This window comes from Syzygium oleosum, unplaced genomic scaffold, assembly GCF_021117445.2.
Source record: "Syzygium oleosum isolate NSW1041296 unplaced genomic scaffold, Sole_v2.1 Sole_v2.01, whole genome shotgun sequence".
Lineage (NCBI taxonomy): Eukaryota > Viridiplantae > Streptophyta > Magnoliopsida > Myrtales > Myrtaceae > Syzygium > Syzygium oleosum.
Window position 1 is genome coordinate 39018530 of NW_026607485.1, and position 23362 is coordinate 39041891.

The following is a 23362-nucleotide window of genomic DNA, read 5'->3' on the forward strand; positions in this document are numbered from 1 at the left end:
AAAATAACCTATTCCATGATATAGTTGATCTACTTAGCTGCAACAATGCGCACCTAGAAAATTTCACTTCTTACTGTTGGCTCATTGCCTAGAAGTCGGATTTATGGTGAACACCCTGGCAGGATGGGAAATGACTGTACCGGAGAAGATAGAGCCCGAAGGAAGGGTAATCTTTGTTGAATATTGATTGGTGTCTGGTTATGCAATATAATTAACGTCAAGCTAGAAAAAGCGGGCCGAGTTTCCCATTTATGAAGTATATAGATGACGAGACATGGAAATTGGAAAGGAATGTTTCAGATGGTTGCTACATCTCTTTAGGTCCCTGGATCGAAGGATCATGTTGGATCTCAGCTTCTTTTGTGGGCTCGTCATGGGATTGGGAAGTCTCTTTGGGGTCCACCGGGGTGGTGGTCGATCCTGTTTCAGTCGCCGTCGTTCTTGCATTCTTGTTCATTTTTGCATGCTTGGCCCAGACAGCGAGCCCCTCATGTATGTGTTCCTCAAATATAGCCTTCTTGAATGTGCTTCCCATCTTTACCAACCAAGCGCAAACATGCAAGAAGCATGCCGTCAGTTCCGATATGATGTATGTGGCAGTAAATAGTCATGGACTGTGAGAATGATGTGCCTAGATTGGTCACCTGGGTAACTATCGCATAGAGTGGCATGGTGCTGTAGCTACACATGAATTGAACCAGCACCCTGACAACATTGCTCGTAGCCATTCAGATACATGTGATGCTGATAAGAAAAAATCGAGATATGAAGAGAAGGAAGAAGGCTTTTACCCTATCACGAGTCTTGGGATTATGTAACCGACTTCTCCCATTATGCACGAGTCAAAACTATATTGAACCTGCCAGGTTTTTCCCCAATGGAAGCTCCAGTAAGTCCTCGTATGCACTTTTTTTCTTTTTGGCAATTCAGCTATATTTCTCCCTTACCCAGATGAAGAAGAAGAAAGCGAGCTCAAAAGCATTTTGGAAGAGGATGATATGGATGAGCAGCAGGACAATGCGAGGTCTATGAAACCAGAAATGATCATCAGAAGGTTGAACCACCAAGTCCCCTTCCACGGCTGCATGCTTCTCGGCCACCTCTTGCGCTAGTTGATTTATCACGTGCTCCAGCTTTGTTCCAACAGCGAGTAAGAGCTAGAAAAGGAAATACAAGAATGAATAATCTGAATCCCAGTATGACTCATTTCTCAAGATTTGTACAATATGGCTTAAGCAGCACAATGTCGGGACACGGTTCTACTCACCAAAAAGGGAATGAAAGATATCCAGAAGTATGCATGCCAGCCTGCGCAATTGATTGCAACCCCTCATCAGTTACAGTTAAATCCCCTTTTATGGGATTGACCTTTAAAGGTTACTTTAGGGGCTTTGATGGGAATTATATTGCAGGTAAATTGATATTAACTGCTTTCGACTCTGACATGCTCAGAAGCATCAAGAAAGCTGTTTTAATGTCCATGACATTGCAAAAGGCCTAGGTGTTTCTCTGGAAAGGACCATTGAGCTCCGTGCAAATTCCTTCTCAATATGAGGACTAGAATCACCATGCCAAACCATGCCTAAATTTGTTTTCAGCCATGTTTTTCTGAGGTAAAAACTACAGTAATGAAAAGTATTATTGTATTCATGACGGATAAATTTGGAAACTGCAAATATGCGATTAATTTGGTTTCTCACCATGAACATTGAGCAATAAGAAGATGACCACAAATATCCAAAGGTACCAACTGCAATTATAGGAAAAAAATATCAACAGTAGTGATTTGTGGAACCAACAGAAAGGTAAAATCAAATGTTTCTCAGGAAATAGAAACAGATAAAAGTAAATAAAAGACTGACACCTTACCTTATTCCAACAACTTTCTTAAAATCAGCATCAAGAGCGCGGATCATATACTTATGAAAGTTAAATTTTGGATTTCCCCTGCAGTGAGTCTTAAATGATGGCTCTAAATCAACATTAAAGTATGGAAACCAAATAGCCTAGAATTAACTAAAGATGCTTCAACTGAAACGGATAAGTCAAAACCAATCTGCTTACCATTATAAAACCGAGGCGCATTGTTGTATAATCATCCTTGGTCACAGAAGCATAAAATTGCTTGAAGAATGATTGCTGGGAGAGTACATGATGAAAGTCACTGATAAGTTGAGGTTTACTTATGTATGACACAGGAACTCTTAATTATCAATCAACTTGAAAAGTAGGGTGTTATGTAGGAAGTGGAGCACAATCATCCCAGATCAATATGGTGTAAAAGTGCTCTAATTGTCAAGTAATGCAGACATTCTCATTAATGTGGATTACTGAGACTCCCCCATGTAATTGCAATTCAAGATAGACGGTTATTATAACTCCAGAACAGAAACTTCCCTCATATATTCCGCTAAAAGATGCTTTAAAATGTCAAAATACATGGTTATTTGTGTTTCGTCTTTGAGGAAACTATACAGCTCAAGTTGCTACTACTTGTATCAGATGCTAACTCATCCATAAATGAGAAAGTACTAGCCTATAAGGATTCGTGACTTACCAACCAACCAAGAAAGGTCAAGTTTTTACCGATGCCCAAAAAGCGATCCCTGATAAAAGCATGATCTTGGACATTTGTAAACTTTGTTCGCAGAACTGCATTCATAAAAAAATAGCGAGAAGAAGATTAGGCAAAGGAAATGACAGGTAAAAGATGAAATAAGTGATGCATTCTATAGCCCAGTACCGACCCTGATGGCAATGGCAAAGAAATACTAAGCTATAATTGCTCGACCTGTAAGTTCAAGAAGGAAAAAAAACTGTAACACTGTTGAGCGAACTCATTCATGACAACATTACCCTCTTCCGAATCATATTCTTTCTTTTGTATGGCATCCTCCCAGTGCTTCCACTGACGTATCTACAGACATTACAAGGAAAGGTGAAGAAAGACAGTTGGAGGAGGCATAACGATATTGGGTCAAGGTTTTTCAAAGATTGATAGGAGCAGTGATAGATGGGTATTACACCTTTGCACTGGCAAACAGAATTGTGAGTACACAGAAAGTCACGTGCACGATGGCTAGCACAAAGATAAAGATATGTAGATGGTGGAGTGCTGTGGTAGATAACAATGGGACCTTCCCCTGCAATGTCAATTAAAGGCACAACGGTTAGAATTCCTCCAATGAGTTCTGGCATGGTAATGTTATAGGGAGTTGAAAATTGTGTTGGCAAAATCTTGTCAGTGATGCTCAACACTATTGTTGTTGTTTGTTCTAGATGATGCAATAAGGCAGTACTTCAATAGTTATCATGAATTTTGAACTTCAAACGGTTTAGAGCACTTGCGGAATGCAGCAAAGAGCCAGGAAGTTGTGGCTTTTTCCAGACATTGGTGTCAGGTTCAGGTACAACTAGTGGCTTGAGCCTGATCATAATTTGGAGTAACGGATCTCAGAGGGTCCTGATCCTGAACATGGGTACAGGAGTGAAGCTAAGCTAGACACCAGATATAACGAGCGTCATTCCACTGTGGAAGTGTCTGATGGGAAGAGACAGGATACAATCGAGAATAAGCAACAAAATTGATATCAGGAGGAAGAGGAGACCTCTTTATCACAGTGATCAGTGGAGGCAGAGGCTTCAGCAAGAAGTCGGCGTGCATTCCCAGAAGTGAAGGAAGAGAAGGAGGTCTGGAAGTGGGCAGTACTAGTATCATCTTCTTTCTTGCAGGGAAGCCACTTGCCAGACAAGTGCTTGGATATGCAAATCGTGTTAATCCTATTTTGGAACACTGTGAGGAGTAGTGATATAAACCCCAGCAGCATCAGCTCTGCACCATCACAAACAGAACCATCCACGGTTTATATCCAACCCAGCTAACTAGCGCACCATCCGTATAAGAGTACAGTAAGGAGGGTCGAAGAAACCTTCTTTGATCTTTAGCAAGGCTTCAAAAAGAGGCTTCTGTTTCTTTTTCTTCAGATACTGTGCGCCAGAGCAATAAGAGTCATCAAAAAACAAATCAAATTAAGTGATCAGCGAAGCGACCACTTATAACGGGAATAAAAGAAAAAGATTACAAATATAAGTAGGCGACGATGATTGAGTGCATACCTTGCCAGTGTAGTGAAGGAGGCGCTCAACAGCAAGGGACATAGCAACTATCACACTGCACACAACCGCCACCACCCACGTCGGCGTGTACTCCAAATTCGTCTCCTCTCCGCCACCGCCACCCGCCATCTCTCTCTCTCTCTCTCTCCTCTGTTCCGATATCTCTCTCTTCCTCTATCTATTCATTCATGTCTGCCTTTCACACCACCAGAGTCCTGAGGAAGAAAAGATAAGGGGTGGTGGAGCCCAAGCGAATTGCTTCAATCAATAATCGGATTATACTTTGAAATTGGAGTGGTGGAGCTGGTAGGGTCAGATGACTTTGACGTGTCCTTGTCTCGTGAAAGTCTTATAGCCTTTTAAGTCAAGCCATGCAGATTAATATATTGGGGTTATACTATTCTAAAAACCGCGTAAACAAAGCACAACTAGTCATATGTCTTTGTTTTTTCTTCACATGTCATATAGTTGGTTTGTTACGAGGAATATAATATCTCCAGAGGAGTGGAGCCTTCTTCTTCCTCGAACGGTAGACAGAATAATATTGCCGATGTTAAATTGAGCAACCGGCTTGACGGGGTACACAACCAATAATTTTTCGTCCTTTTGACGCAGCACGAATCGGGACTTTTGTATTCGTTTCCGATTCATGCCATCTCATGATGCGCTCATGCATGAGCGAGATTCACATCCCCATTCCTTCTGTCTTCTAATTTGGCGGCTCATGCATCATGTCATGCCTTTGGTAATTATGGGTAATAATAAGAAGATTCTTCAATTACGGCTCGGTCTAATCACCCACAAATAAGTTTCACAAATATTGTTTCTATACAAGCCGGCATTTGGAGACTTTCAAATTTATTAGTGGAATTATTTTTGAATACTCCCGACTTACGTCAGTTCACTTTATATGAGCCGTTAAATCATATGGGTCCCACATCTAATGGCTCATAGGGAGAGGGCCAGCATAAGAGAGAGTATTTAATAATTTTCTCAGTTAGCGATATAGTCAATGTTGAATAAGGGACCTCGATGAACCAGCCATAAAATGAAAAAAGGTAGGATAAGGGAGAAGAAAAATTATATGAAATAGGGGGAAGAGAGAGAAAACGCAGATGGAGAAGAAACAGTCTGCGACTCTAGTATGGACAAGCTTGGCGTCGATCATTGTAACTCTGTATGTGGGTCTCAGTACCTTCTTGACGTGTAATTGATTGATGGCGAACAAACAATTCATAACTCCTTCATTTAAAACAGATGAGAACCAAGTTACAACAGAAGTAAATAACAAGAGCAAAGAGGATGGGGGACCAAGATCCCAGTATTGATTGCGCAGCCTTCTTCCTAGTATGCACTGCAACCCTGTTAGCACATGCATAAACCTCCCTAAGGAGCCGTCTACAATGGAATGAAACAAATTCTTCTCAGCATAAATCTGGTGACGGGATATTTTTTATGCTCCCAGTTGTAGGACATGGGGAAATTGATGGATGTCTGTAAAAACAACTTCAGCATCCATCTCTATGTGCACTTTAGCCCATCATTTCTGCTTCGCGAGCATCAACCCGTTCCTCAGCTTCCTCCGCAGACCCAGCTTGGATCATCATGCCTCTGCATCCTACAAGCTGACCTTCAGCATCCCTAGCCACAACGCCTACTGCAGCAAAGCTTTGTTCCTTCAATGAAGGGTGCACCCCAATCCATTTTTACAGGACACCTATACTTGATCTGGTAAACTATGGAGTGAGACCCGAACCTTCATTTAAGTAGACAACCCGCATCTGGAAGACAGGAAATCTGGAAACTTCATGTCCTTTGCGAGAGGAGGTTCTTCAAACAACTTCATGGCGTACTCTGACGTTGGATTTCAATGCCATTTTCACGGTTGTATAGGGCACAACGCTCCGTGAATTTCTGGTAAAAATAGCATACTAGGGATTTTGTTACTCCCGGTAGATGGAAAGTTAATATTTTTGTGTTTTTCGTGAATAGTGTCGGCCTAATTTTGGCATGTTGAAGTACTTTAAAATGAAACTTGTGTCTTGAAGTTTCAGAAATTATGGTAAATTATGTTTTACGTGTGTAAAAATGATTTTACCGACATAAATGTTCTTTTTTGTCATACTGACAGAAATGTTTGCTGTTCCACTATCCATCATAAAAAACTATCGAAAAGTGAGTTTTGAAAGTTCCGGTGTTTTACATATTTATTTTTGTTTTGGCAATTAGACATTTGCCTTTTCCTTTTTGTTGGCTTTTCTTTTATATCTAAGAGTAATAATGTATGTACAAAGACACTTATTCTCGATCATTGTATAATGGACCGACATTAATATCTGCTTTACATGTGGCACTCATGCTCTCGACCGTAGAAAAGCGAGAAGATCAATCACTTCCTTTCGAAAATAAATATAAAATATGGATCCAATAATTAGGTGGACTCTCGTATTTATACGAACAAATTATCCCTTTCGTTGAAGAAAATCGTCGCCAAGCAAGCAAGAGGATAGTGAATGACCGATTAGATTTCAGATAGGACACGGAACTGACTTGTCGAAGTTGGTGTGGATTAGTGCATTCTTGCATTATTATCCAAGGCCCTTAGCATTAGGGGTGTCATTGTACTGTTGTTCAACATAAGTTAAAAACATTTAACCAATGCAACTCAGAAGAACTTCTCACCATCAGATAGGGAGCTTTATGGTCCAAGGGTACATCTGTATATCTAAAAATGTTTACAGGCTTATCTATTCATAAGTTCAATTGATTTGGCGTGTGTAGGGTTGCGTCTGCAAAGGCCTCATGTGCAAGTATTCTACAATAGTCGTACATAAAACTTCAAGAGAATTTTAACCAACTAAATTGCAGCCCTAAATTCCGAAAGCTTCCACCTCAAGTTTCAGAAAATGCTAAGAACAAGGTCGAACGCATTTATCCCGTTACAAGCCAAGGACGTCAATAAAAGTATTATGGTATTTACGTAAAGAGATGTCGGCCCAGTTATTCAAATAAAATAAAAATGTCCGTAAACACTATCCACGTCCAATCGTAAATTATTAAAGCAAGTCACGGTCTGCACAATGTGCTTATAAGCAAATTTTCTACCACTCCCCTACCGCATAATATGTCTCAACAGTTCAACAGAGCCGATACTGAAGCAACTCCAGAAGAAGAATCTTCATATATCTTGAACCATTTCATACCATTTTCGGACGAGAGATGGAGGAAACAAACAGAAATCCAACATCCCAAAATCAAAGTAAATGCCCAACGGTATCTTGCTAACATGTAATTCTTTATATCTTCTTGGTATTCACTGCCATGTTACATACAGAAGATCAATAGTCATCACCTCTGGATATAACCTCCTTGCAAGTTGGCCGGAGTAGGATGGTATGCTCAAACTGAGAAACGTAGCTCCCCTTCACGTCACAAAGTGGTGGTAAAGGCTGCATGTGAACAAAATACCAAATTTATACACCAGAGCATCACCTTGTCCAGTGAAGGGCATGTAAAAAGTTGGCCCAATGGTATGTCATCTAAAAACTTGATAATAAAACAAATTAAATCAATTTCACCTGCACAATTCCAGCATCACACAAGTTCTTCAACGCCATAAGATATTTGGTCTCACCCAACCGGTCTAAATAACGTCTGCAAAATGCTAAGGTGGAGAAGTTCTTATTAATTGTTGCTAAGAGTTGCTTTGCTCTGGGCAGCCTCAACGGGATGTGGCCAACATCAAAATTTTTCATGTAATGGCTGCACTCCAAGTCTTCTCTTACATATCCCTTTCCTGCAAAAGAACAAAGTTACCCCTAACAGGACATTGACACAAACTCATAATAATCCAACATGAAATGCAAAGGCGATTTACCTGTTGAACCAAAAGTTTCAATCGCGAAAAATTCACCCTCTTCCATTTTTGTCTGCTCACCTCCCTTCACAGTGGGCACAGATTTTCCAGCATGGATTTGATAGGGCCCGATGCTATGTCCATTTAAGTTTCGGATGCTCTTAACTGCAACAAGTCATGCAATAATCCAAACATTAGGAAAGTATTTGTTGCTAAGTACATAACTTAAGTCTTAAAATTAATTAAAAAATAGGAGAGTACCTGTGCTAAAGGCAACAAGTTAGATCAAAATCGAATAATATACAGAGCAGAAGCAAAAGCCTTGACAAAAATTCTATTATGGGATGAGACATCCAGGTAACTATGGTACTGCATGATAACCATTCTGGTTCAGTCCAAAACTGGTTTTTTGTTCCCGGAATCAGTTTTGGACCAAAAACCCGTTTGGTAACGCAAATTTATTTTTCTATTTCTGGGACAAATTTTTGTCCCAAAACCGGTTCTGAACCAAAAATTAGAATAAAAAAAAAGTTGGTTTTCAATTTCTTGAACAAAACTCAGAACCATTTCTGAGGAACTCGTTCACTGAGATCTGCTGCCCGTCTCTCTTGTCTGGAACAAAACTCAGAATCACCCGCCTGTCTCTCGTCTCCGGAAGACTCTCCGTCTCTCTCTGTAGTCTCTGTCGCTGTCAAGAAGCCAGCCGCTCGTTCGCTCGCTCCGACCGAGAGGAAGCCACGGCCGCTCGCTCGCTCGCTCCTGCTCCACGTAAGCTCCGATCTCCCCTCATCTCTCTCTTTTCTGGATTTTCCTGTCGCCTTCATGGGGGGGGGTCAGGTTCGGCCTCGCCTTGGCCGGCGGTCGACCTCGCCGTCGCCCAGATCTGGGCGACTGCGAGGTCGACCGCCAAACCTGGGCGAGGCCGCTCGGCCTCCCCCTCCCCCTCTCGCTCTCTCTCTCTCTCTCGGCGTTTGTCTCCCATTTGGGCGAGCCCCCTTTCGCGTTTCCAACGGCCGATTCACCTGCGAAGGACGAGGGCTTTGTGGCGGCGCGGGCTTCGGCGTCCGGGGTACGCGGATCGAGTCGGGCCGGGGCGGGCGTGGGTCTCCGCATCGCCGCCTGGGTCCGCCGCCGAATTCCTAGGGTTTCGGCTTCCGGCGCCCCGACGAATCGGGATTTCTTTGTGGGGGCGGAGAGAGGTTCCTGCGGCTGTTATAGGTTTCTTTGTGCTGCTCGTGGGCGAGCAGCACACCCTCAAGTTCAGCCAGGTCTCACTTTCCGTGTCTCCCCCTTCTCCCTTCTCTCTCCGTCGGTTGATTTCGCGTGGATCTGATTCGATGCGTGTCAAAAGAACTGCTGTTATTTGTCAGCGTTAGGCTCGTCGGTTTGTGGAAGCTAGCGTTTTGTTTCCTGTCTCCTTGGCTAGATTTACGGCGTGATCGGCGCATGTGGTGGTGATTCGACCGATGAATTGAATCCTTTGCTCTGATTTGCTGGTATCATGTTGGCTTGACTATTTTGCATCAACGATTTTCTCGCCTTTAATTTGTTGCGCTTTGCAGTGTGTCTGGGTTAAATGACATTGGATGCGATTCTCTGGTAGTAATTAGCATGGATTTGTTTCTTTGCTTGCTGTCCCATCTCTGTTTGATTGTGGACGAGCCAGTGATCTTGCATATTGTAATTTCTTCTGTTTATTCATAGAGATCCATTTGTATTTTATTAAATTGTTTTTGAATGTCAAAGGGTGGTTTGGATGATGATCATTAATTGATTGAATATCACCTAATATGATCCGTTCATTCATTGTTAACGGATTACATGTTTATAAGATTTATAGCGAACAGAATTGTTGCTTTGATGAGCTTTCAGAAAAAGGCTATCAATGCTATTTCTTTAGGGGCATCGAGATCTGGCCGTTCTAGTATGTTGCCACTTCTGTTAATATGCACATATTTTGGTCTTTGCTCTGGCATGCCAATTGACTCCTCTTGTTTATGCGGTTCGGTTACTGGGATGAAAAGTTGTAACTGATATGATATGATAAGATCTTTTATATTCCAGAAAAAGTTGTAACTGATATTGATAGCTTTCAGAAAAAGGCTATCAATGCTATTTCTTTAGGGGCATCGAGATCTGGCCGTTCTAGTATGTTGCCACTTCTGTTAATATGCACATATTTTGGTCTTTGCTCTGGCATGCCAATTGACTCCTCTTGTTTATGCGGTTCGGTTACTGGGATGAAAAGTTGTAACTGATATGATATGATAAGATCTTTTATATTCCAATCTCTTGTTTATAAAGTGGCTTTATGTAGGACTGTATATGGCTCTACTAGAACCCACCCTTTGTTTCATTTATGGGCTTGTTTTGACTTATGCTACTTAGGAGAGTGAGAGTTAAGAATAACAAATATAAGCTTGGCACCGGTTGGCAACTAGTGATGGCATATTGGCGGAAAACACCAGCAAGATGCTCATTGCCTCCAGAACTTTAAAGAACTGCAGAATTTCGGCATGCATATTTTCTGGTTGGACGAGATTGGAAAAATCAGATTTAATTTTTGCTGCTTCCTAGTTTGGGAATTAGACATGGTCCAATCTCTAGTGTACATGACTGGACAATGAGACTATGTTTGAAAGAAAGTTGGGAGGGAAAGAGGGATGATGAGAGCGCATCAGCAAGATGGAGGGCTCACAATGTCAACGGCATCCTTCGATGAGAGCATCTCCAGTGTAGCCCACAACATTGAATGAGTTTCATTTTCCGAATATCAGCCTCAGTTCTTTGGCTGCAGTTTCATTTTCCGAATATCTTTGGATTTGCATTTGTTTTTGTGCTGTCCTAGCATAATGTTTTACTTTGTGGGAGTGGTAGTGTTTCCTTCTGTATTGGCATCTTTGGAGGATACATGCCCTTTGTTATTCTATTTTTTGGCGCTGGAGGAAGGGAAATATTCTAATGTAGTTTTTGCAATAGTGTCTGTATTTGTTATTCTTCACTAAGGAATGTTATTGAGAGATTATTTGCGGTGTTAAAGAATCGCTTTTTCATTTTGAGACACATGCCTTCATTTTCAATTCAAAAGCAGTCATGTATTGTAATTGCGTGTTGTGCTATTCATAATTACATCCGTGATCAAGACAAGATGGATAAGAACTTTTCCCAATATGGTGATTCAGAGTACTCGTTTGGAAGTGCACAAAATGAGGTTATTGACGATACATCGACTGAGGAGGATATGGAGATCAACATGCTTAGGAAAAGAATTGCCAATCAATTGGCAATTGATAATAATATGGCGAAGATTCCATGAAAATGTGTTTCCGACTTTTCTAATGTATTTCCATTATTTTGTATTTGAGGATTTTTTATGTTGGCTCTTGTAATGTGACGTGGTATTTTGGGATCTCCTACTATATTGGCTCTTGTAATGTGATGTGCTTGGTTTACTTTTCTCCATAAGCATTTGGGATATTATGAGGAACGATGCATACTCACAAATATTGAGAGCAAATATCGAGAGCAATGGTGGTTGAATGCTAAAGACCCGTTCCAATGCTTGGCCATTTGCATTAATTTGACTGGAATTTGTGTGCGGGCGTACGTAACGTTACGAATCCAATGTAAAATTTAATTTCAAAACTTCATAGAATGGCTTAGAATACATGTGGCCACCGACTTTGAGGTAATTTAAATTTTTTAGGTGTCGAAAAAAATAAAAAAATTAAAAACTTCAAACCTTCACGGAATGGCTTAGAATACTTGTGACCACCCATTTCGAGAGAAATTTAATTTTTTTGAGATTTCACAAAAAAATTTAAAAAAATCAGAAATTTCAAAACTTCACAGAATGTCATAGAATACATGTGGCCACCCGCTTTAAGCGAAATTTTAATTTTTTTAGGTGCCAAAAAAAATCAAAAAATTAAAAAATGAAAAATTTCAAAACTTCACAGAATGGCTTGGAATACCTGTGACCACCCACTTTGAGTGAAATTTAATGTTTTTTTAGGTGAAGAAATAAAAATTAGAAAAGCAAAAAGAAAAAAATATCATTTGGGCACCTCAAAAATTTTATATTTCACTCAAAGTGAGTGGCTAAAAGTATTCTAAGCCATTATGTGAAGTTTTGAAATTGTTGATTTTTTAATTTTTTTTTGCACCTAAAAAAATTTCGCTCAAAGTGGGTGGCCACAGGTATTCTATAAGCCATTCTATGAAGTTTTGAAATTTCTAATTTTTTTAAAATTTTTTTTGAAATCTCAAAAAAATTAAATTTCTCTTGAAGTGGTTGGCCACGGGTATTCTAAGCCATTTTGTGAAGTTTTGAAATTTTTAATTTTTTAAAATTTTTTTGGGCATCTCAAAAAAATTAAAATTTACTCAAAAAGTGAGTGGCCACAGGTATTCTAAGTCATTTAATGCAATTTTGAAATTTTTTTTATTTTTTATTTTTTTGAGCACTTCAAAAAATTTAAATTTTACTCAAAATGGGTGGCTACAGATATTCTAAGCAATTCTGTGAAGTTTTGAAATTTTTGATTTCTTGATTTTTTTTTAAAAAAGTCAACAAAATTCATATTATCCAGAAATCTGAATTTTTTTTATTTTCTCGACATTTTGATGATTTTTTCTGGAATTTTTCAATTTTTTTGGATTTTCTGATTTTTTTGGAGATTTTTATGAATTTTTCGGATTTTTTAATTATTTTAATACCATTTCTAAAAAAATGAATTTCTGTTCCTGGAAATAGAATTTTCTGTTGTTTATCAAACGGGTTTTTGTTTCAAGAAATAGAAATTTTGTGCTGTTAAAAAACGGGTTTCTGTTCTAGAAATAGAAATTTTTGGTCGTTATCAAACGGGTTTTTTTTCTCAGAAACTCATCCAGGAACCAGAAATAGAAAAATCTATTTCTGGTTCAGGAACTCGTTCCGGAACAGAATGGTTATCATTCGCTATCTATGAAGACCGACTTTACAAAGTCTACTAAAGTAATTTGAAATGAACAGACAATGTATAGAGTAAAAAGAAAGTTGGGAAGAAGCATCAATATCAGCTATCAAATCATATAGATGATCAAGAAATTTCACACTTAATCAGTTTTGAGAATTGAAGGGTCCATTGAGATTACATCCATGGCATTAAGAGAATTCAACGAAGTGAAGACTTGAATAATTGGAAATGCACTACAATCAACAAATAATTTCATAAAACTGCAATGACCACATACTTGAGAGGAACTAGTGTGGGCTAGGCATCAGAATAAGCAAAAGCAATACGTACATTTAAGACAAAGATGTCTCTAGAGAAGCAGGACAAGAAAAGAAGAGTAAGAATAAAGTTCCAGCGGATTGAAAAAAAAATGAAGTTCAGATCTTCATAACAAGACTTCTAACATGACGAAAAACGAAGAAGTCACTTTAAGAAACTGCAGAAACGAGAAGACCATAATGGGCTTCATAAAACATACTTGGAACTATAACATGAAGCTTTATTAGCATCTTTGTCAATAAATACCGCAAGATGGGATGAAATAGCGTAAAAAATAAAGCCAAACTCACACCTTAGAGGCACATATGCATCAAAACAATGACATATTACCGCCACAAGCAACGAATTTAGTGGTGCAATTCCACTAATTCCATAACTGTGGTGTCATAACAAGCAATTCTGCAATGATCTCACTATATTCAACTATAAACTTGATTGCAATTTTTTTAGTATTCCCAACATACATGAGCCCAAGTGAGCCAATTAAATGTGTAAACAATGCCTAAGAATCCCTTAATGGACATAACACCAGTAATGCTTAGAAAAGTGTAGCTGTAATTAGCCTAGCAAAGTAAACGACTTTGTTACTTCTGAGTTTTCCTAATTAATGTCTGCTATCACATTCATATATAATGCACCAGCCAAAGCAATAGGAGCATTAGTGATATAGTGATGCTTGATATATCAACAGCAGCACATACTGCTAAACCTAAACGAACCAAAGAGGGAAAAAACCACCAAAAACCCCAAACTTTACCATTTATGACACATTTACCCTGAACTTTTTTTTGTGCCAAGAAAAACCCCAAACTATGCAACTTGTGACACATTTACCCCAATATACTGTAACCTAGGGCATTTTAGTCTTTTTCCCCTTTTCTATTTTTTTTCTTTTTTCCGGCGGGGGCTGAGGTCGCCGGCGAGGTCTCCGGCGACCTCGCCGGCGAGGGCGAGGGACCCTCGCCCCGCCCAGGCGAGGCGAAGGCTGCCCTCGCCCCGCCCAGGCGAGGCGAAGGCTGCCCTCGCCTAGGCGGGGCGAAGGGCAGCCCTCGCCTCGCCGGCGTCGGGCGAGGGAGACTCGCCAGCGTCGGGCAAGGCAATGGCTGCCCTCGCCGGCGTCGGGCGAGGCGATGGCTGCCCTCGCCGACGCCGCCTCGCCCGGGCGGGGCGAGGGAAGCCTCGCCCGACGCCGGCGAGGGAAGCCCTCGCCCGACGCCGGTGGGCAGCCCTCGCCCGCCAGGCGAGGGCAGCCCTCGCTTGGGCGGGGCGAGGGTCCCTCGCCCTCGCAGGCGAGGTCACCGGAGACCTCGCCGGCGAGGGCAGCCCCTGTCGGAAAAAAGAAAAAAAAAGCAGAAAAAAAATAGAAAAAGGGAAAAAGACTAAAATGCCCTAGGTTATAGTATATTGGGGTAAATGTGTCACAAGTTGCATAGTTTGGGATTTTTCATGACATAAAAAAAATTTGGGGTTTTTGGTGGTTTTTTCCCAACCAAAAATGAAGAGTTAAGAGGATAAACCATCGTATAAACATCTTAAATGCCAGAGAAGACCAAAGTATAATCGAGTTAACATTACACACATCAACTCCTCCGGATATACTAGCGAGCCTACCAAATTAACACACATCATCCATGGTAATGGAAGAACTGCATTTCACTAGGCAACTACCCGAGTAAAGGAAGTACCTTGAAAAGTTTTTCCATTTATTTCAACTTCGTACGACTCCATGACCTCTTGGATTGCAGCACCAACATCACACAGACGAACGTCTATTCCAGATTCCTATAAAACCATAGGTTATGATCGACATGTCTAGATCTCGAAGAGAGAAGATGAATCCATCTCATGCAATGAAATTCTGCCTGATGCTTCCTATGGATTAGGAAGTAAAAATGCTAAAAAAATATTATCCTTTAAACACAGCCAGGTACAAATAATAATTCTCTCACCATCACACTCTTTTAAAGAGCTGAGAAAAGTGAGTATAGATGAAACTTGATCTATGGTGAATCAACAAAAGCTAGACGGAACCATGCAATATGTCATGGATTCAATTCATAAATGAGATTCTGCTACAGGAAGTGTGAATACCTTAATACCAGCATTCGTTGCTTCCCGTGAGGCTTCAAGCAGAGGATGAAACATGGGATTAAAGGCCACTGTAAATGCACAGTCAACTATAAGCCCTGCAAATTGAGTAGAATTTTGAGATAAGATCAGTAGGCAAGGTACTAATACAAGTCATGCAAAAAAGAATTAAAATACAAGCAGCAAGCGAAAAGAAGTCTTCGCTAAACAAACTCAGTAACATTACCATCTATATGAGTCCCAATGTCCAACTTCATCACATCATCATACTGAAGCACAGTCTTATCTCCTGTATTTGGAGTCCAGTGGGCAGCAACCCTAAAAAAGAGAAGAAGTGAAAAAGTAGATACATCCAAGAAAATAAGTAAAGTTGAACACAAAAGCCAACACTTTACCAATTTAAAGAGCATCCTGTAGGGAAAGCAATCCCTGCTTGCAAACCATTTTCGGATATTAGCTTACGAACCGTGTTCTCTAAAGTCTCACATAAGTCCGTCATTAGCATTCCGGGTTTCAAAATTCCCCTGATGTACTTCCTAACCTGCACAGAAAGAAATCAAGCCAAAGTCAAGAATTAATAAGAAAGCTCGTAGAAAAAGAGGTCGATAAGTTTCGCCCTTTCACCATACACAGTCTCATATGCATTTTGCGCAGAAAAACGAGGATAAGGAGACGCAGATTCCAACCTGTCGATGAACCTCTGCTGCTCGTCGAACTGAGTTATATATTGGTTTTTGAAGGCGCTCCAATTCCCTCTTCTCTTCAGACGTAACCCTCCATAAATTACTATAAATAGTATGAAATTTCAACACATAAGATCTTAGAAGTTGGCAATACCTAGAAAAGCAATGTGATTGAGCTAGAGGAAAGACTAGCATGATTTCTTTCTCTATGTGTGTGTGTCTATCCATTTGTGTTTTTCACATAACCAAACAGAATTCAAAAAAGTAAAAAGAACTTCCGATGGTGACTTGTGGCTCTTGCGTTAAAATTATATAAAAAGCTCAAATGGCTTTATATATGTTAATATCTTGTCAACACTTGAGTTCCACATGAAAATAATTGTGAAAGAAACTTAGATCACATCAAAAGAAAAACCTAAAAGCCCAGCCACCCCAAACACACATTATTGATGACTGAAACTTCAGGGCGAAAAGAAGTAATGTTGCACAGCAGATATATAAAGATCAGAGATGATGGCGTAGGTTATTCTCTATATTGTCTCCCATCAACAAATCATCGTAGAATAGAGTAGTGAGTTTATACAGGTGAATGCAAAAGATTAAGATATGCAACAATTATAAACTTCAGGCCCATAGCAAATTATTCCTAGAGCTAGCAATTCATGTTCTCATGTCATCACCATGACATGTCAGATTAAGATGATTATACTTTATTTGATTGAGCCCACAACGACACTTTAATCATTTCACAATTATTAATAAGCGAGGAGCGACGCAGCATGCCACGTATAACACGTTTGAGAGACAATTTTCTATTTAAGTATTAAAAACATGTGTAGCATTAACACCTAATCAATGTACATCTTTGAGCATCTATAAAGGAAGAGGACATAGAAAGGCTATCTTCACAACATCAACCATCTAGCAAGCACTAAAAGTACATAAAAAAACATCCCTTTCCCAGTCCCAAGATAGATTAAAGAAAATGGACCGAAAATATGATGCAGGACGACGAATCCCACAACAAAGAATAGATCTTTAGGTTTCACACCCAAAGCCTCCTGAGCATCACATCACCTGAGAGAAGAATTGCATCACAATATCCCAAAGCAAATAGTTGCAAATTTCAAATAACATCAACTCTATTAAGAAGAAAGAACAACGACGATACTTACAAACTCTCTACAGTTCTACTGCTAGTTGAAATAGCGAACCTCTAAGCGAGAAACGTAATAGAACAGGGCAACATTATATCCTACTTAAACCTACAAGGAGACTTAATAAAATCCTAAAAGATATAATACTGCTAATTTATCTATAAGAATCCTAATCCCTTGGGAATTCTTATTTTTGAACAAATATCATCTTGCAGGATTTTTTTGGTTGCATCATTCTCCCCTGGTTGGAGAAAGCTCGTCCATGAGTTTTAAAGTAATAAATATTCAATTCGCCAGCTTCATCTGCATCACGATAAGTGTCCCTTAAACCGAAAGAAGTTCAGTTAGGCCATGTTTCAAGAAAAACTCCTGATCAAACTTCTTGTGATAATAAAACTAGAATGGTATCTCAAAACCAACATTTTCAACTGTGTTTGCTTGATATTCAGAAACACTTTGAACTGAATCTTCCTTGTTTTGCCCAACGTGCACCCTCACTGAACATTGATAAGCAACATGACTGAAATCTCCACACCAGAAGCACTAACTTTCAAGCCATAGTTGATCTGTTTATATTATTTTTATCCCTTTCGTGCAATCAACAACGTCATGTCATTCAAGATTTTCCTTCTTGAGTTCAGACTCTTCTAATACTTGAAAATCTTGAACACCTCTAATATTTTCATTTTGTGAAGGGACTCGATTGACAGTTCTCTCCCTTGGTTGCACTCCTAGGGCAATAAACTTCTTTATTTGCTCAGAGAATTTACCAATCTTGCTGTTTGTTGCTTGAAACAGCATTCATGATCTTTACGCATAGTGTCCAACTCGGATATCAACTCGCCAACCTCGGAATTCAACTCAAAGTTAGTCATTCTTGTGGGCGAAAGTGTAGGAACCTTCCCTCTGATACCATAATTGATGTAGGACGGCGAGATCCACATCAAAGAATAAATTTTTAGGCTTCACACCCAAAGCTTCCTAAGCATCACACCTAGAGTTTCTTAAGCAGCACACCAAGAATTGCATCACACAATCCCAAAGTAAACACTTGCAAAAAGCTCTATTGCAAAGAAAGAGTTACAACAATATTCATAGACTCTACAGTTCTACTCCAAGTTTAAATAAAAAAACTCTAGACCTTCAGAAACATAAGATCCTATTTATACTAAAAGGGAAACTTAACAGAATCCTAATAAAAATCAAATGCTAAAAGATATAAGACTGCTAATTTATCTATAAGAAGAATCCTCATCCTTTAAGACTCCTATTTGATTTGTGAGGTCCACCTTCACCAAACTTAGTGAAAACATAATAGCTGCATCAAAATACTACATCTAAAGACCTGAACCAGCCATGGATCTCTCTCTCTCTCTCTCTCTCTCTCTCTCTCTTGACCACGCACACATCCACACACACACAATTTCATACTTTGCAAAACAAGATCGGCAGTCACACTGCATTTGATCCAATGAGATAAATAATATGACCAACATATACCATATCTCTTAAGAAACCTTACTTTTTGCTATTGACCAACCTATACCATCTCTTAAGAAACCTCACTTTTTGCTCTTGACAAAAAGAGCTTTGGACCACTTTTAAGGGAGCGAAAACATGATGATTTGCTCTTTCATAGACCCAGGACTGACCCATAGGTGGCCAATTTGAACACAGATTGACTGGCCTTGCAGAACGATAAAATCACAGCCCCAGGACTGACTAAAAATGGCGACGGACATGCTTGACAAGGTTTTGGCGGGTCACCAGCAATTCAACCAAGCATAGCGGTGGGCCAAGTACTGGTTTGAGCAGCACTCCCAGACTTTGCTCTTTGGTCACCTCCTCCTCCCTACTTTAATCGGAAGTCCCATTTAGAGACTCTATTTTCTAATGATAGAAAATTCTCTTTCAACAATGGAAGGTAGAGAACGAAGGAAAGAAAGATTTCCAATTGGAGATATAAAGTTCTTGGGGAACCTCACCTAGTATCGTCTGTAAGTTAAAGGAATCTCCTAGGCACGCCTAATGCTGCTACAACAAGTAATTAACAGAAGATTCTAGCCACTAGAAGGGCAGGAGGGAAACTTTATAACAGTCCATCCAACCAATAGACAGCACAACAATTACAGATAAAAAGCAGGATAAGTCGGGAACATACTCATCCTTGTACTGTTGAATTTCACCCTCTGGAAACTCCCCAGATGGAAAGAGCTCGGCAACAGGAATTGAGGGTGGATCCGTCTGCTCGGGCAATTCTTTCTTTTTCCTAAGAGCCAAACGACAACACGTTTAACATTCTCGAACTGCACTCATTGGGAGGGGAGGAGGTAGAAAGAGCATTACTTGCTTTTGTTCTTTTTTCTTTTTCTTCTTGGCGACTTCTCCTGTGGGAAAATCGAACCGAATTAAGTGACGATCGATTCAAACCAAAAAGAAAAAAAGAGAAAATAACCTAATCTAGACGCAGTAGGCAGGAAATGTGAACCAATCCAATAAGCAACAACTAGAGAAAACGCTGCCAAAGAGTAGGGGGGGTTTTGGGAGCGCGAGAAAAGAGAGTGGAGGGGAGGAGGACCATTATCCTTTCCGTCATCGGCATCAGTTTGCAGGGCAGCAAGGCGATCGGTAGCCTCTTCTACGCCATATTCTTGGGCAGGAACCGCTTCCACGGGCAGGTTCTCCCCCTCCATGGACAAAATGACCTGAAATCGGAGAGAAAGGGCGCGACGCGTGAACACTTGAAAAAACGAATGGTTTCAGCAAAAAAAGCCAATTGCTAACTTGGTCGTCCATCAATTCCGCACTAATGGGGTGCGGGGAAGAGCAAAATGGAAAGGGTTAGAAGCAGAGGAAAGACACGATCAAAGCTCGTCTTCCGCAGTAGCAAAGCTCGCCTAAACCCTAACATACATACATCGATGGATAGATGGATTGGAAAAGCAAATCCAAGAGCAGAGCGTAAGGAGAAGATGACGATGATGACGATGATGATGATGATGATGATGATAACCTTCTTATTCGACTCTGTTCCTGAATTCGGCGTTTGAATTGAATTGTATCTCCCTCTCCCTCTCCCTCTCCCTCTCTCTCTCTCTCTCTCTCTCTCTCTCGTGTTGTACCGGCAACTCAACCCCCAACTTGATATGTATGAAATGCAAAGGCGGCTTCCTCTCTTCCTCTTCCCCTCTTCCTGGTTTTTAAGAGGGGGGAGACGGGCCAACAAAAGACAAAAAAGGGCGAGGAGAGGAGCAGCAGTTGAGGACTTGCGCTTCCTTTTTCTTTTCCTTTCTTTTTCTCCGCTCCTCTTTTTCCTCCCTTTCTCATCAAAATTAAAAAAATTATGAATATATATATATATATATATGTATTTACGTTGAGTGCAATGAAAAATTTAAGAGTTTTGAATTAAAAGTCGAAGCACGTGAACAACGAGATTTAGACTAAGTGAAGTGTAAAAGTAAAAGTTGATTTGGATAGAACTTAGCAAGTGGGATTTGGGCACCTTTGTGTAATTCATGTGGACATTCCTAACCCTTTGAAATTGGAGTGGTGGAGCTGGTAGGGTTAGATGACTTTGACCTGTCCTTGTCTCGTGAAAGTTTTATAGCCTTTTAAGTCAAGCCATGCAGATTAATATATTGGGGTTATACTATTCTAAAAACCGTGTAAAACAAAGTACAACTAGTCATGTGTCTTTGTTTTTTCTTCACATGTCATATAGTTGGTTTGCTATGAGGAATATAATATCTCCAGAGGAGTGGAACCTTCTTCTTTCTCGAACGGTAGACAGAATAATATTGGCGATGTTAAATTGAGCAACCGGCTTGACGGGGAACACAACCAATTATTTTTCGTCCTTTTGACGTGGCACAAATCGGGACTTTTGTATTCGTTTCCGATTCATGCCATCTCATGCTGCGCTCATGCATGAGCGAGATTCACATCCCCATTCCTTCTGTCTTCTAATTTGGCGGCTCATGCATCATGTCATGCCTTTGGTAATTATGGGTAATAATAAGAAGATTCTTCAATTACGGCTCGGTCTAATCACCCACAAATAAATTTGACAAATATTGTTTCTATACAAGCCGGCATTTGGAGACTTTCAAATTTATTAGTGGAATTATTTTTGAATACTCCCGACTTACGTCAGTTCACTTTATATGAGCCGTTAAATCATATGGGTCCCACATCTAATGGCTCATAGGGAGAGGGCCAGCATAAGAGAGAGTATTTAATAATTTTCTCAGTTAGCGATATAGTCAATGTTGAATAAGGGACCTCGATGAACCAGCCATAAAATGAAAAAAGGTAGGATAAGGGAGAAGAAAAATTATATGAAATAGGGGGAAGAGAGAGAAAACGCAGATGGAGAAGAAACAGTCTGCGACTCTAGTATGGACAAGCTTGGCGTCGATCATTGTAACTCTGTATGTGGGTCTCAGTACCTTCTTGACGTGTAATTGATTGATGGCGAACAAACAATTCATAACTCCTTCATTTAAAACAGATGAGAACCAAGTTACAACAGAAGTAAATAACAAGAGCAAAGAGGATGGGGGACCAAGATCCCAGTATTGATTGCGCAGCCTTCTTCCTAGTATGCACTGCAACCCTGTTAGCACATGCATAAACCTCCCTAAGGAGCCGTCTACAATGGAATGAAACAAATTCTTCTCAGCATAAATCTGGTGACGGGATATTTTTTATGCTCCCAGTTGTAGGACATGGGGAAATTGATGGATGTCTGTAAAAACAACTTCAGCATCCATCTCTATGTGCACTTTAGCCCATCATTTCTGCTTCGCGAGCATCAACCCGTTCCTCAGCTTCCTCCGCAGACCCAGCTTGGATCATCATGCCTCTGCATCCTACAAGCTGACCTTCAGCATCCCTAGCCACAACGCCTACTGCAGCAAAGCTTTGTTCCTTCAATGAAGGGTGCACCCCAATCCATTTTTACAGGACACCTATACTTGATCTGGTAAACTATGGAGTGAGACCCAAACCTTCATTTAAGTAGACAACCCGCATCTGGAAGACAGGAAATCTGGAAACTTCATGTCCTTTGCGAGAGGAGGTTCTTCAAACAACTTTATGGCGTACTCCGGCGTTGGATTTCAATGCCATTTTCACGGTTGTATAGGGCACAACGCTCCGTGAATTTCTGATAAAAATAGCATACTAGGGATTTTGTTGCTCTCAATAGATGGAAAGTTAATATTTATGTGTTTTTCGTGAAAAGTGTCAGCCTAATTTTGGCATGTTGAAGTACTTTAAAATGAAACTTGCGTCGTGAAGTTTCAGAAATTAAATTAAATTATGATAAATTATGTTTTACGTGTGTAAAAATGATTTTACCGACATAAATGTTTTTTTTTGGTATACTGACAGAAATGTTTGCTGTTCCACTATCCATCATAAAAAACTATCGAAAAGTGAGTTTTGAAAGTTCCGGTGTTTTACATATTTATTTTTGTTTTGGCAATTAGACATTTGCCTTTTCCTTTTTGTTGGCTTTTCTTTTATGTCTAGGAGTAATAACGTATGTACAAAGACACTTTTTCTTGATCATTGTATAATGGACCGACATTTATATCTGCTTTACATGTGGCACTCATGCTCTCGACCGTAGAGAAGCGAGAAGATCAATCACTTCCTTTCAAATATAAATATAAAATATGGATCCAATAATTAGGTGGACTCTCGTATTTATACGAACAAATTATCCGTTTCGTTGAAGAAAATCTTCGCCAAGCAAGCACGAGGATAGTGAATGACCGATTAGATTTCAGATAGGACATGTAGTAGATTCATGGTAGTGAAATTCATGAGCGAAGTTTGTAAACACGGAACTAACTTGTCGAAGTCGGCGTGGTTTAGTGCATTCTTGCATTATTTTCCAAGGCCCTTAGCATTAGGGGTGTCATTGTACTGTTGTTCAACATAAGTTAAAAACATTTAACCAATGCAACTCAGAAGAACTTCTCACCATCAGATAGGGAGCTTTATGGTCCAAGGGTACATCTGTATATCTAAAAATGTTTAGAGGCTTATCTATTCATAAGTTCAATTGAATTGGCATGTGTAGGGTCATGTGCAAGTATTCTACAGTAGTCGTACATAAAACTTCTAGAGAATTTTAACCAACTAAATTGCAGCCCTAAATTCCGAAAGCTTCCA

At 40.0% G+C, this 23362-nt stretch overlaps 2 protein-coding genes and 2 long non-coding RNA genes across 8 annotated transcripts; all 4 read right to left on the reverse strand.

Annotated features, from left to right (window-relative positions):
* Positions 1-161: 161 nt before the first annotated feature.
* On the reverse strand, positions 162-4358 carry LOC115680339 (MLO-like protein 1). The gene is made up of 14 exons (XM_030604142.2): positions 4117-4358; positions 3930-3987; positions 3609-3832; positions 3027-3143; positions 2857-2917; positions 2558-2652; positions 2065-2139; positions 1870-1958; positions 1701-1750; positions 1268-1308; positions 948-1157; positions 792-859; positions 645-705; positions 162-535 (listed from the first exon to the last, which is right to left on the reverse strand). Exons 1-14 carry the CDS (start codon positions 4243-4245, stop codon positions 308-310), a joined length of 1506 nt encoding a protein of 501 aa, XP_030460002.1. The 5' UTR covers positions 4246-4358; the 3' UTR covers positions 162-307.
* A 981-nt stretch (positions 4359-5339) lies between these two features.
* On the reverse strand, positions 5340-6154 carry LOC130140701 (uncharacterized). The gene is made up of 2 exons (XR_008818674.1): positions 5873-6154; positions 5340-5773 (listed from the first exon to the last, which is right to left on the reverse strand). It is a non-coding gene; the product is annotated as an uncharacterized LOC130140701 (long non-coding RNA).
* A 917-nt stretch (positions 6155-7071) lies between these two features.
* LOC130139355 (methionine aminopeptidase 2B) lies at positions 7072-20381 on the reverse strand. 5 transcript variants are annotated; one of them, XM_056316169.1, is made up of 13 exons: positions 20299-20381; positions 20190-20260; positions 19765-19881; positions 19523-19561; positions 19338-19445; positions 16023-16122; positions 15732-15877; positions 15563-15654; positions 15340-15434; positions 14934-15030; positions 7994-8137; positions 7695-7912; positions 7072-7565 (listed from the first exon to the last, which is right to left on the reverse strand). In XM_056316169.1, the coding sequence occupies exons 3-13, from the start codon at positions 19776-19778 to the stop codon at positions 7455-7457; spliced, it is 1164 nt and encodes a 387-aa protein (XP_056172144.1). In that variant the 5' UTR covers positions 19779-19881; positions 20190-20260; positions 20299-20381; the 3' UTR covers positions 7072-7454. The 5 variants fall into 5 exon arrangements, with proteins under 5 accessions (XP_056172144.1, XP_056172133.1, XP_056172146.1 ...); XM_056316158.1 differs by having other exon boundaries at positions 19523-19563; positions 19755-19881; XM_056316171.1 differs by lacking the exon at positions 20299-20381 and adding an exon at positions 19961-20080 and having other exon boundaries at positions 19527-19563; positions 19755-19881; positions 20190-20266.
* Positions 20382-21655: 1274 nt separating this feature from the next.
* On the reverse strand, positions 21656-22476 carry LOC130139366 (uncharacterized). The gene is made up of 2 exons (XR_008817587.1): positions 22189-22476; positions 21656-22089 (listed from the first exon to the last, which is right to left on the reverse strand). It is a non-coding gene; the product is annotated as an uncharacterized LOC130139366 (long non-coding RNA).
* Positions 22477-23362: the final 886 nt, after the last annotated feature.